Here is a 14,305-nt window from a genome sequence, read left to right as displayed (position 1 = left end):
TGTCACACTTTTGTTTTTACATCCAAAATGCTTATAGCAAGCACTTAATAAATGTTTTTTTTATTCATTCATTCATCTGTCACTCCCCCATACCAAATCTGCTACTATGTCTTATGATTTACCTTATAATTCTCTCTTCTCTTCTCTGAAACTGTCACCAGCCTGATGCAAACCCCTTACCACCTTTCATCTAGACTATTTCAATAGCTTATTGGTTGTTCTCTCTCCCTCAAGACTCTCCCCATTCCAATCCATCTTCCACTCAGCTGTCAAATAAATATGAGTCAGACCACATTACCCACCATTCAATTAATTCTAATGATTCCCTTTTATTCCAAGGATAAAAATTAAAATGTTCTGTTTGTCTTTTAAAACCTGAGTCCTGGGGGCAGAGCCAAAATGGCGGAGCAGAAAGATACACATGCACTAGCTCTGAACCCACAGCCCATAAAATATCTGTAAAAAAGACCTCCCAACAAATTCTGGAGCAGCAGAAGCCACAGAACAATGGAGCAGATGAGATTTCTGTTCCAGAGAGCCCTGAAAACCTTTCGCAAAAGGTCCGTCGTGCTGTGGACCTGGAGCCAAGCCCAGCCCTGCTTTGGCCGTGCATCACCGAGAGGAGCAGATCTGAGCAGGCTTCAGGGACAGAATCTCCAGCAACCACACAGGTCCCTCCACCCACAGGTGACAAGGGTCAGTGAGAGGGTCTCTTTGGCGGGTCAAGAGGGGAGTGGGGTAATCCCATAACTCAGGCCCCCTCGGGAGGCAACAGCAGAGGCGGGAGCAGACAGGGGCTCCCCAAGCAGGCAGGAGCCCAGATCCATTGTTGAAGGTCTCTGCATAAACCCCCTGAGGGAGCTGAGCCCAGTGAGGCAGCCCTGCTCCCATCTGAGCACCTGAACTTGATCCCACACTGAATAGCAGCCCCGCCCCCGCTGAAGCCCTGAGGCTGGGAAGCAGTATTTGAATCTCAGACCCCAAGCTCTGGCTGGGCAGATCTGGAGGCAAAGTGGGTGTGAAGAGAATACTCAGAAGTCAAGTCACTGGCTAGGAAAATGCCCAGAAAAGGGAAAAGAAATAAGACTATAGAAGGTTACTTTCTTGAACAGGTATTTCCTCCCTTCCTTTCTGATGAGGAAGAACAATGCTTACCATCAGGGAAAGACACAGAAGTCAAGGCTTCTGTATCCCAGCCCATTCAATGGGCTCAGGCCATGGAAGAGCTCAAAAAGGATTTTGAAAATCAAGTTAGAGAGGTGGAGGAAAAACTGGGAAGAGAAATGAGAGACATGCAAGCAAAGCATGAAAAACAAATAAACACCCTGCTAAAGGAGACCCAAAAAAATGCTGAAGAAAATAACACCTTGAAAAATAGGCTAACTCAATTGGCAAAAGAGGTTCAAAAAGCAAATGAGGAGAAGAATGCTTTCAAAAGCAGAATTAGCCAAATGGAAAAGGAGGTTCAAAAGCTCACTGAAGAAAATAGTTCTTTCAAAATTAGAATGGAACAAATGGAGGCTAATGACTTTATGAGAAACCAAGAAATCACAGAACAAAACCAAAAGAATGAAAAAATGGAAGATAATTTGAAATATCTCATTGGAAAAACAACTGACCTGGAAAACAGATCCAGGAGAGACAATTTAAAAATTATGGGCCTATCTGAAAGCCATGATCAAAAAAAGAACCTAGACATCATCTTTCATCAAATTATCAAGGAAAACTGCCCTGATATTCTAGAGCCAGAGGACAAAATAAGTATTCAAGGAAGCCACAGATCACCTCCTGAAAGAGATCCAAAAAGAGAAACTCCTAGGAACATTGTGGCCAAATTCCAGAGTTCCCTGGTCAAGGAGAAAATATTGCAAGCAGCTGGAAAGAAACAATTCAAGTATTGTGGAAATACAATCAGGATAACACAAGATCTAGCAGCTTCTACATTAAGGGATCGAAGGGCGTGGAATAGGATATTCCAGAAGTCAGAGGAACTAGGACTAAAACCAAGAATCACCTACCCAGCAAAACTGACTATAATCCTTCAGGGGAAAAATTGGTCTTTCAATGAAATAGAGGACTTTCAAGCATTCTTGATGAAAAGACCAGAGCTGAAAAGAAAATTTGACTTTCAAACACAAGAATGAAGAGAAGCATGTAAAGGTGAACAGCAAAGAGAAGTCATAAGGGACTTACAAAAGTTGAACTGTTTACATTCCTACATGGAAAGACAATATTTGTAACTCTTGAAACTATTCAGTATCTGGGTAGTGGGTGGGATTACACACACACACATGCACACGCACATGCACACACACATAGAGACAGAATGCACAGAGTGAATTGAAGAGGATGGGATCATATCTTAAAAAAATGAAATCAAGCAGTGAGAGAGAAATATATTGGGAGGAGAAAGGGAGAAATGGAATGGGGCAAGTTATCTCTCATAAAAGAGGCAAGCAAAAGACTTATTAGTGGAGGGATAAAGAGGGGAGGTGAGAGGAAAAACATGAAGTTTACTCTCATCACATTCCACTAAAGGAAGGAATAAAATGCACACTCATTTTGGTATGAAAACCTATCCTACAATACAGGAAAGTGGGGGAGAAGGGGATAAGCAAGGTGGGGGGGATGATGGAAGGGAGGGCATGGGGAGGAGGGAACAATTTGAGGTCAACACTCATGGGGAGGGACAGGATCAAAAGAGAGAGCAGAAGTAATGGGGGCAGGATAGGATGGAGGGAAATATAGTTAGTCTTATACAACACAACTATTATGGAAGTCATTTGCAAAACTACACAGATTTGGCCTATATTGAATTGCTTGCCTTCCAAAGGGAAGGGGTGGGGAGGGAGGGAGGAAAAGAAGTTGGAACTCAAAGTTTTGGGAACAACTGTCAAGTACTGTTCTTGCCACTAGGAAATAAGAAATACAGGTAAAGGGGTATAGAAAGTTATTTGGCCCTACAGGACAAAAGAGAAGAGGGAGACAAGGGCAGAGAGGGATGATAGAAGAGAGGGCAGATTGGTGACAGGGGCAATTAGAATGCTCAGTGTTTTGGGGTGGGGGGAGGGGACAAAACGGGAGAAAATTTGGAACCCAAAATTTTGTGAAAATGAATGTTAATAGTTAAATTAATTAATTAATTAAAAAACAAACAAAACCTGAGTCCTTCCTGTCTTTCCAAGTCTCTTATGCCTGATTCCCTCTATATGCTTGTGATGCAATTCCACTGGGCTCCTTGCTGTTTCTTTTTTATTTTTTTAAAATTTATTTATTTTTAGTTTTCCACCTTCACTTCCACAAGATTTTGAGTTCAAAATTTCTCCCTATCTCTCTCTCCCAAGACACTGTGCATTCTGATTATTCCTTTCCCCAATCTGCCCTCCCTTCTGTCACACCCCTCTCTTCCCTTATCCCCATCTTGTCGATTTTGTTGTAGGAAAAAAATGGATTTCTTTAAACCATTACCTGTATTTCTTATTTCTCAGTTGCATGCAAAAACAATTCTCAACATTTGTTCCTAAAACTTGGAGTTCCAACTTCTCTCCCTTCCTCCCTCCCCACCCATCCCCACTGAGAAAGCAAGCAATTCAATCTGGACTGCATGTGAGTAGTTTTGCAAAAGACTTCCATAATAGTCATGTTGTGTAAGATTAACTATATTTCCCTCCATCCTATCCTGCCCCCTATTTGTTCTGTTCTTACTTTTGACCTTGTCCTGCCCCAAAAGGGTTTACCTCTAATTACTCCCTCCTCCCATTTGCCTTCTATCATTGCCCCCTCGCCACTTATCCCTTTCTCCGCTATTTCCTGCAGTGTAAGATAGATTTTCATACCAAATTGAGTGTCATGTTATTCCCTCCTTAAGTCAAATGTGATGGCAGTAAGCTTTACTTTTTCCCTCTCACCTCCCCCCTTTTCCTCTCCATTGAGAATGCTTTTCTTGCCTTTTTTATGACAGATAATTGGCTCCATTCTATTTCTTCCATTCTCCTAGCAATATATTCCTCTCTTACCCCTTAATTTTATTTTTTTAGATATGATTCTTTCCTATTAAACTCACCCTGTGTCCTCTGTCTATATATGTATGTGTATAATTCCTCCAACTACCCAAATACTCAGAAGTTTCAAGAGTTATAAAATTATATTTCTATGTAGGAATGTAAACAGTTCAACTTTAGTAAGTCCCTTATGATTTTTCTTTTGTTTACCTTTTCATGATACTCTTGATTCTTGTGTTTGAAAGTCAGATTTTCTATTCAGCTCTGGTCTTGTCATCAAGAATGCTTGAAAGTCCTCTATTTCACTGAATGACCATTTTTTCCCCTGAAGTATTATACTAAGTTTTGCTGGATACATGATTCTTGGTATTAATGCTAGTTCCTTTGACTTCTGGAATATCATATTCCAAACCCAGTGGAACTGCATCACAAGCATATAGAGGGAATCAGAAATAAAAGGCCTGGAAAGGTATTTGGGGAGTTAGAGGGATTATATACACACACACATAGAACACAGGGTGAGTTGAATAAGAAGGGATGATACCTAAATAAAATAAAGTTGAGGGGTGAGAGAGGAATATATTGGGAGGAGAAAGGGAGGAATGGAATGGGGCAAATTATCACTCATCAAGGAGGCAAGAAAAATCTTCAGTGGAGGAGAAAAGGGAGGATGTGAGAGGGAAAAAGGGAAGCTCTCTCTGTTCACATTTGGCTTGAGGGAACGACATGCTCACTCAGTTTGGTATGAAAGTATAACTTGCACTACAGAAGGGTAGGGGAGAAGGGGACAAGTGGGGTGAGAGCAAATGGTGGAAGGGATTAATCAGAAGTATACACTTTTGGGGAGGAACAAGGTCAAAAGAGAGAATAGAATAAATGGGCGGGGTAGGATGGAGGGAAATATAGTTAGTCTTACGCAACATGACTATTATGGAAGTCTTTTGCAAAACTACTCACATACAGTCTATATTGAATTGCTTGCCTTCTCAGTGGGGATGGGTGGGGAGAAGGGGGGGAGAGAAGTTGGAATTCAAAGTATTAGGAATGAATGTTGAGAATTGTTTTTGCATGCAACTGGAAAATAAGAAATACAGGTATTGGGGTATAGAAGTCTATCTTGCCTATCTTGCCCTACAAGAAAGAAGAGAAGATTGGGATAAGGGAAGGGAGGAGGTGTGATAGAAGGGAGGGCACACTGAGGGAAGGGGTAATCAGAATGCTCAATGTTTTGGGGTAGGGGTAGGGGAGAGATGCTGAGAAAATTTGGAACTCAAAATCTTGTGGAAATGAATGTTGAAAACTAAAAATAAATCAACAAACTTTAAAAAATGAAAAAAGGTAAAGTTCTTTATACATGCAATTTTCAAAGAAAAATTTATAATTTTTTGTATTAAGCAATATTACAAGCTATTTATAACATGTAGTGTTTACATTTCACAAAGGAAAAAATCCCAGGAGAAAGTCAAATTACAGGTTGGATCCTGGGACAGTCAAGTGTTTGATCCCAAATGATAAAGATCAGCTCCCATCTCTCTGTGAAGCAGTCCTCCTTCAATCACGTCAGACTTCAGGATAGCTGGCTAATGTCGCTATTCCACAGTGGTTATTCTTGTCCCTGGCCATTGAAATATATCCATAGTCGCCCCATTCAAAACCCCAGCTGATAAGAAAGTTAAAAATCAAGTTTCAGAGCACCATTCAAAAATTTATTTTTACTTTGGGGGTACAAAATGCTGACACAAGTGATTGAATTCAGAAAATGAGTTGGACCTTTAAGAAAGCAATGAAAATATTTCCTGATGACAATTTTGTTGTGGTGTAGATGATTAGTTGTGACCAAGTCTTCTTGATCCATTTTTAGGTTTTCTTGGCAAAGATGCTAGATGAGTTTGCCATTTCTGTCCTTGGCTCATTTCTCAGTTGAGAAAACCGAGGCAAACAAGGTTAAGTGATTTGCCCAGGGTGACACAGCTAGGAAGTGTCTGAGATCCTATTTGAACATAGGTCATGCTGACTCCAGAGCCAGGGCTCTCTAACTATTTACTGGGTCACCCAGCTGCCTTATTCATGACAATCATTCACTCAACAATAAGCACTTTCAAGTTTTCCAAGTGAAATGCTTTTTCTGTAGGACTTTATGAGTCAGTCTAACATTAACTCTATTACGAGGCCAACAAACTAGGCAATACAACATCTTTTGCTCTATCAAGTCATCAGTGGTCATGGAAACTATGAAGAACCACTGGGAATCTCTTAATCTACTCTGAATGCTAAAAACAGGGCCCCTGCCACCCAAAAACATCCCTCCTGCGTTTCACAGGATTCCAGTGGCTCCACCCTTCTTCCTCCTCTCACTTTCTTCAAAATGAAATAACCAGAAATTGGCAACAAGCAGGTCAGTGACATTTCAGGAAGACATTGGTTTACCTGTTCTTGACAATCCAGTATTTCTCTTCAGTGTCATCATCAGTATCATAGCCCACCACCAGCATGGCATGATTTGGCTGTTGACTATTGCACAGTGGTTCATAGTAAATACCTAGGATATTGAAGTGAATTATGAACTTGAGGAATACAACTAGTGAATGACAATAATATGGTTAAGTGCATTGTTACAGAAATAATGAAGAACAAATGTTTACCAGACTCATAGAACTGGAAGGATTCATGTCCTGCATCAACTGCAACAGAGATGGGACCCACAGTTACCACAGCCTCTAAGAGAGCACTTTCCTTCCCAGATGGGATGTTCACATATCCAGTGACATTAGCAATGGCGGTTTCTGGCTTAAACCGACAGGCACTATCCTTTTAAAATAAACCAAGTAAAAGGTTTGATTTACTATCATCAGTGACATTGACCAGTTATATTTAAAATCCACGGTCACAAAATTCATAAATCTATAGGGAATGTTCTCCCATCAATCTATCAGATGAACTGCTCAATTAGAGAGCAGGATGTGTGTGGGTAAAGGACTATTTGAAAGTCACATTGAAAGAAGACAGCATAGTGTAAACCGGAGAGCTGGTATCATTCCTTCACATCACTCCTAAGTCAATATGCATCCCCCATCAATTTTAATGTATGGTACAGTGGAACCCATTTCTACTTGAGTTTCATACCACTGGCATAAAACAATCAACAACTCTAAGCACCTGCTAGGTGTAGCATAGCCCAATGAGACCAAGGTTCAAATCTAACTCTCCACTTACAAGCTATATGGTCATGAGACTGAGGTAGAGATGTTATCAGAAAAAGCAGGATAATAGCTCCCCCAGACAGGGCTGTTTGAAGATCAAATGAGATTAGTGAATGACATGCTTTGTCACCTTCAGGATGATAAAAATATCAGCAGCTACTACGCAATATTAGATCCAATTGTCATTTAATTCCCTGCTCCTAAGGAGGCACTTGTGAGAGCTAGGGGTCAGGGAGGCATAAGGGTAGGGTACAAAGGCCAGACTGAATTTAAGGGCTCCAATACAAACCTTGCCACTTATGTTTGTGTTCTTGAACAAGTCATTGTAAAATGAATATGTTTGACCAAATGAACTATAAAGGGTCTATGACAACACAGTCTACATATTCCTAAGATCTTCTCTTGGTGGGTGATTGTACACATAATGAATGAAGGCAGTTAATTTTAAGTGTAAATGTATTTTGGATTCAGTTATAGATTTTGTTCAGTTATGAAAGTGGTGATTGAAGTCTTCAATTTTTCCAGGCCTCCTCAATTGCCATCCACCAAACTGAGACTTTCCTTTCAAATATAGCTAAACCAAAATGAGGGGTAATTCAATAACATATTTACCACTCCACAATAGGGATAGGATTCCTCTGTATCAATGCCTCCATTTTCCTTCACATATTCAAAGGCTTCATCCATTAAACCACCAAGACAACCTTGGTTAATTTCATTCCAGTAGCAGTCCATCAAATTCTGCTCACTAAGTGAAACAAGTTTGCCTGTCTTACGGAACCACTGGCCTTCCAGGGAACCAGTTGCACTAAATGCCCAGGAAGAAGCACATGCACCCTGAAAAAAATCAAAAGAAAACACTAGTAAGTTTCCAAGATAATTTTATTCATCTTCACAAGACAGACCTAAGCAGTTTTAAACATGGAAGGGGACTCAGTCACAGATCTGAGATGAAGTCTCTGTTTATCAATCATATGTTTCACTGAGTTTTATTTGAGTTATCAATGAATCAAGCTTAAGCAAGTGTTAATACCTGATCCTTAACAAAAGTCACATATCCTTTGTCTCTCCAGTCTAGAGATTCAGGGATCTGTTCAAAGAGACGTTCATGAAACAGATTTCCTTTGGTCTTGCCTTGAAATCTGTCATGTCTAAAGTCGTTCATCACTTGTCTGAATTCCTCATTGGTCTAAAATGAAGAGAAAGGTGATTTATATTAAGTATATTGAGAAAAAAAGATACTGACTACTCAGTATTAACATCAGATTATGACAACAGCCCCACCATATCTCCGAACTTGTTCATTTTCATCCGGAAACTACATTTGCCAGCACTGTACTCCAGATTGTGCATTTCAATCATTCTCAAATTCTTCTCCCATGTTGCTCTCCTCCAATTATCTTCTTCATTCTGGAAGCAAGTACAAAAATGTAAGGTTCAATAAGCTTCTGTTAATATTATTACAAATTGAAGTAAAACTACCCTTAGAACAAACCCACTGTCAGTTAGCACCCAATTAGGATGGTGGCCACATCCAAATATTGACATTCCAGAAGAGTTTCCAAGCTCTGTTGTTACATACATCCATACCCTCTGAACTTCTGTGGAAAAAGCAGCAATCTTGAGCAAATGAAGCTCTTGCCTAGATAACCACTGGTTTCTGGGCAAAGGCCACTTCATTAGTCCATGTTGTACTCAACACAGTTGGGGAAAAAAGGAGTTTAAAATTACCCCTCCATAGATCCTTCCATGTTGTGACTTCCATTGCTCCCATTTAGCATCTAACGTCCTGTCAAATTGTGGAGCAGCAGCTGCTATCCCCAAGCACAGGGAAGCTAAACACAGGTAGAAATTCATGTTCTCAACCTTAAATGGAAAAAGGAAAGAAAGATATAAAATATATATGATTAAAAATCAAGCCAAACAAAAAATCCAAGCTCTTGTTTTTGGGGGGGAAATAAACACACTCTGCCCAGTGGAAAATCAAAATTTCTTTCACCAAATATTCCTTCAGTTAGTAGTTATATGATAAGCATTGTATGGGAAGTGAGGAGGGTAAGGGTACACAGAAGAAATGTAATGCTGATCCTGAGTTCTTCAGGCAGTTTGGAGACAATGCTCCATTAACTGCCAACATTAATAGTACAATAATTAAAACTGACACCAGAGGTGAAATGTGCTCTGAAGTTATATGGCAGTGGTTCCCCAAATGAAAGCTAAGGTCCGACCACAGTGGGTTAGAGGCAGGTCAGGAAGACCTGAGTTGAAATTCTGCCTCTGATACTTAGCAGTAGCTGTGGGGCTGTAGGCAAATCACCTAACCACTATTAGCCTCAGCTTCTTTATCTGTAAAATGGGGATAATAACAGCACCTCCCTCAAATGGTTATGGTGAGGATAAAATGAGATAATTTTTGTAAAGAGCTTTGGAAACCTTAAAGCACTAGCTATTTTTTATATTATCATTATCATTATGGTTAACCATTAGAGGTTGAGGTTAAACCACATCCCACTGCCTGACTGTCAACCTACAAGACTTGTCTCTAATCCAATTGCACCAATAATCTACTCGATCTTCTCTCTCATGTTTGCAACCTCCCCCAACTAAGGGTAGCTGTGATGAAACTACTACCAAGCATCAGCCATTGGGAAAATGGAAAAAGGGAGGGGCTTGTAGTTGGAGCAGATGAGTAAAAGACTCTGTCTTCTTCCAGTGAGTCCCACAGGATGAGATAAGAGGGTATGGGATATACAGATTTTATTACATTATCTTTCTCCTCCAACCCACCCCATTTCCAAACCATGACAGCTATCATTGTCAAGGATACCACCTTCCTTCCAAAGTTCTCAACCTCAGTCTCACCTTCCACTCTCCTTCACCCCACCTATCCAATCAATTGCCAAAGCATCTCTCCCTTTGTCTTCACAATAACCTAGTTGGGGCAGCTAAGTGGTGCAGTGGCTTGAACACCAGTACAGGAATCAGGAGTTCAAATCTCATCTCAGACACTTGACACTCACTAGCTGTGTGACCTTGGGCAAGTCACTTAATCCCAACTGCCTCATCCTGGGTCATCTCCAGTCATCCTGATGAATATCTGGTCACTGGATTCAGTTGGCTCTGAAGGAGAAGTGAGGCTGGTGACCTGCACAGCCCTCCCTCACTCAAAACAAAGTTAAGTGCAAGTCATGTCATTATTTCTCTGATGGCATGCTCTTCTTCTGCAATGAAGGACGAACACACAAAAATCTAGTTCAGACCCTACCCATCTTGCCAACAGATTTTTCAATAGCCTTCTAACTCATCTGCCTGCCCCAAGTCTTCCTTTACTCTACCCTATCCCCCCACAACAGCCCAAATCACTCTAAAGTGACCATTTGCTCTTATCATCTTCAGTACCCTCCAGTATTTCTATTGCTCCAGGATCAATTTTTCTCTGTGTTTATTAGCAAAGTAGCACATGTATAATTTATAGAAATTAAATATACATATATTTTAGGCAAGTGCTCACAATTTTTTTGTTGTGATGTACGTGTGTATGTATGTGTGTGTGTGTCTGTGTGTGTGTGTGTGTGTGTGTGAAGGTATCGCAGTATAAGTTTGCAGATTACTGCTATATTGAGGGCAGGGACTATCTTTTGACTCTTTGCAACCCCAGTGCTTGGCACCATGCCTGGCACATAATAGGTACTAAATGAATGTTTTTCTTAAAGCCACTATAACATTTCTCAGCCTCTCCCTAAACATAATCACCACATGTTCCTTCTCCAGTACTCAAAGCAACTCCATTTCTCAGGAGCATGACCAAGCAACATACTACCCCAGAAAAGAGCAAGATTTGACATTAAGGTTCAATCCTGACCCCTGCTACTTACTATCACATGTCACTTCACCTCAGGCCCTCAGTTCCCCTAAGGTCCCTTCCAGCTCTAAATCTACGATCTTATACAGTCTAAAGGTCAGGCTTTACAGTCAGCTGCTGAGGAAGGGAGTGGGAGAGGAGGAAAGCTTTTGTGTTTCTTATAAAGCCCAATGAGATAGCCACCTCTAGACTTTCAGATCTTCTCAGCCTTAGATCTAAAGGCCCTGCAGGCCAAAATCCATCTTTTCGAAATAAGAAGATAAGGAAGCAGGTCATACAAACTCTGGGCATCTAAATCTCCTGCATCCAAAACAACTTCTGGTCTGCTTCTCTCCTAACAATTTCCACCACTCCAAGGAGGGAAATGAGGTCAGGTGGAGATGCCCCTGTGAGTCAGGACCCCAAACAACACCTACCAGACAGAAGGGACTTGGTTGGAGTGAATGAAGGCAGTTAATTTTAAGTGTAAATGTATTTTGGATTCAGTTATAGATTTTGTTCAGTTATGAAAGTGGTGATTGAAGTCTTCAATTTTTCCAGGCCTCCTCAATTGCCATCCACCAAACTGAGACTTTCCTTTCAAATATAGCTAAACCAAAATGAGTCACAAGCCCCCCATTCAGCCCGATCCCCATCTCCCAGCTCCCGGGCATGAGCTGTGGGGAGTTTGAAAGGCATTGTAAGGGACCTTTCAGGTCGGGCCCAGGAGGAGAGCTTTTCCTCCTCCTCTGGAGCAGAACCCACACAGACACAATCAAGTACATTTACACTTTCCTAGCCTCCCACTCACACCTCAGGGAGGTTTGCAGAGTTTGCAACCAGAGAAAATCCAGAAGCACTTCAAGTCATAGGGATGAAGAGACCAGGGAAAGGGAGGGAGAACAGTCCCAGATCAGATCCGGGAAGAAAGTCACAGTTCATCCCGGGGTGGCCACTCCTTATCCCCAAATTCATCCAAAAGCTGACCCTCCTCAGTTGCCCCTCCTCTTTTTCATCTCCTCAGCCACTAAGTGAGGGCCAAAAACATACCCCAGACCGCATAAGGTGCGGGCTCAGCTCCGTGCGCTTCCATAACAGTAATGATAACCAAAATAAAGGCAAACATCCCTATAACGCTCTGTAAGGTCTGCAGGGCTTTCCAGATGCTCCCCGATCTGAGCTTCCTAACAACCGTCCTGGGAAGCAGATGCTGGTAACTGGTCCTGGTTTCGCCGAGACTCCGGGAGAGGTGACATCCTTACATACTCAACCGCCCGCGTTCAGGCAGAACCCACACCCCTGGCTGAGCTCTGCTCACCCAGCCCCACCTGCCAGCAGCGACAGCAACTACAAACTAATCCTTAACCATCCGCTTCCAAGCCCAGGCTCGATCCTCTTTTCTCCCTCCCTTCCCGGAGGTCCCCTAGAGCTTAAGCAGTTCGCCCCTTTCCTACCCCCTCCCTCGGACCCGGGAGCTGCGGCTTCTCCAGCCCTCACCTGAGCCTCTCAGCAGCGGCGGGACCTGGGGACAGCCGGCCCCCGAAGGACACTTGGGGGTCCTGGGGGAGTGGTTGCTCTGCCCTAGGTCCAGTGACTCCTCTTTTATGGGAATGTCCCGGGCCAAGCCTGGCGGGTCCCACCTCCCATCCTAGGCACTGGCTGTGCTGGGATGAAGGGAGGGGCCACTGGTGGGTCAGAGACTCCATGGCACGTGATGCTTCAGTGTCTTCAACCTGTCGGGCTTTGCTGTTGCCTTAGCGATAGAGATGAAAAGCGTTGGGGGAAGGGAAGGGAGGATTTGGTTGATCACCGAGGTTGCTTTATCTTTTTTTGCTTAGAGAAGGTGAAAACTATCAGGGCTTCTCCTGAAGGGCCTCTGCTTGGCTGGGATTTCGAGTTGGGAAGTGGGTGGGAGGGAGGAAGGAATAATCTTGTCAACATGCACCACTGAGATCAGTGACAAGGCTTGGGTGACCCAGATAAAGAAACTGAATATTCACCAATTCCGCGGCTTCAAAAGTTTAGACAAAATTATAGCGGTAGATCTTCCAGCCTTGCACTTTATGTACGAAAAATCCAAGGCTCAGGGTTCAAGTGACTCGTCCAAGGTCAAACAGCAAAAGGGAGCCCTGTGCTTCAAACCCAGACCCTCTCTATGAGTTTTTTTCTCTATGAAGACTCTAAGACAGGAGATCTTCAAGTTAAAGACCCAAGTCCCCAGGAACTAAATTGTGCAGGCAGATGATAGTTATGGACAGAAAACATAATATGCTCTAATTAATGAGAGATGGACCAGAGAAGTGTAACCAAATTGACCACTTTGTGAAGTTGGGGTTTGGGTGACAGGCTGGGTCAGAGGTGGGTTTCCTTGTAGAGATGGCATTGGAATTGAGTCCAGTGCAAGAGAGGGTTTCAATTGGTCTTGTGGTGGGGACAGCATGCTAGGCAAAAGAAAAGGTGGGTAAAATATTGGAGGTGGGAAAGTCACACTTTCATACTGAGAGCTACCTTCTACAGTAATCTCTCTTCTCTCACTAATGTTCAGTTGCTCCCTGTCTATTAGCTGCCTCTCCTAGTGTCCACAAAAGTGCTTGTGTATCCATTATCCTCAAAACATCGCTGTGATTCCTGCTAGCTATCATTCTCTATCTCTCCACCCTTTTGTGGTTAACTTGAGAAGTCCCTCTACAGCTGGTGCCTCCATTTGCTTTCCTCTCAATCAGTTCTTCCTCCTAGCAGCCTGGCACCAGACCTCATCATCCAAATGAAACTGTTCTCTCCAAAGTTCATGTTGTGAAAGAAGAATCAGAACAAAAGGGGAAAACCATAAGAAAGAATAAACAAAAAGAAATAGTTTAAATAGTCTACTTCTTTCTGCATTCAGACTCCATAGTTCTTTCTCTGGATGTGGATAGCAGTTTCTATCATGCTTCTTATGGAATTGTCTTAGATCCTTGCATTGCTGAGAAGAGCCAAGTCTATCAAAGTTGGTCAGCACACAATGTTCTTGTTACCGTGCACAATGTTCCCCTAGTTCTGTTCACTTCACTCAGTATCAGTTCATATAAGTAAAGACCCTTTTAAACATTCATTAAAAATTTTTTCAGTCCCAAATTTTCTCTCTCCCTTCCCTCCCCTCTCCCTCAGGCAGTAAACACTTTGATGTAGCTTATATGTATTCAATCATGAGATCCATCCCCCATTAAATAAAAACACAAACAAATAACTCCAGTGGTTCCCTATTGCCTCTAGGATAAAATATA

At 42.1% G+C, this 14,305-nt stretch overlaps 1 protein-coding gene across 2 annotated transcripts in view; it reads right to left on the bottom strand.

Moving 5' to 3' along the window:
- Positions 1-5,321: 5,321 nt before the first annotated feature.
- LOC140496769 (cathepsin L2-like) overlaps positions 5,322-14,305 on the bottom strand; it is a 71,084-nt gene continuing 62,100 nt past the window's right edge. Inside the window, exons 1-8 of one of the 2 annotated variants that reach the window (XM_072596942.1) lie at positions 12,540-12,814; positions 8,933-9,067; positions 8,486-8,611; positions 8,235-8,390; positions 7,814-8,038; positions 6,644-6,809; positions 6,429-6,540; positions 5,322-5,661 (exon numbers count right to left, since the gene is read on the bottom strand). In XM_072596942.1, the coding sequence (XP_072453043.1) occupies positions 5,562-5,661; positions 6,429-6,540; positions 6,644-6,809; positions 7,814-8,038; positions 8,235-8,390; positions 8,486-8,611; positions 8,933-9,058 (1,011 nt within the window). In that variant the 5' untranslated portion in view covers positions 9,059-9,067; positions 12,540-12,814 and the 3' untranslated portion in view covers positions 5,322-5,561. Of the gene's footprint in view, positions 5,662-6,428; positions 6,541-6,643; positions 6,810-7,813; positions 8,039-8,234; positions 8,391-8,485; positions 8,612-8,932; positions 9,068-12,539; positions 12,815-14,305 lie in introns of those variants that run through there. The other variant, XM_072596941.1, reaches the window with a different exon arrangement.

Source organism: Notamacropus eugenii, chromosome 3, assembly GCF_028372415.1.
Source record: "Notamacropus eugenii isolate mMacEug1 chromosome 3, mMacEug1.pri_v2, whole genome shotgun sequence".
NCBI lineage: Eukaryota > Metazoa > Chordata > Mammalia > Diprotodontia > Macropodidae > Notamacropus > Notamacropus eugenii.
The sequence above is the reverse complement of the archived record's forward strand: the minus strand, read 5'-3'. Positions and strand labels throughout refer to the sequence as shown.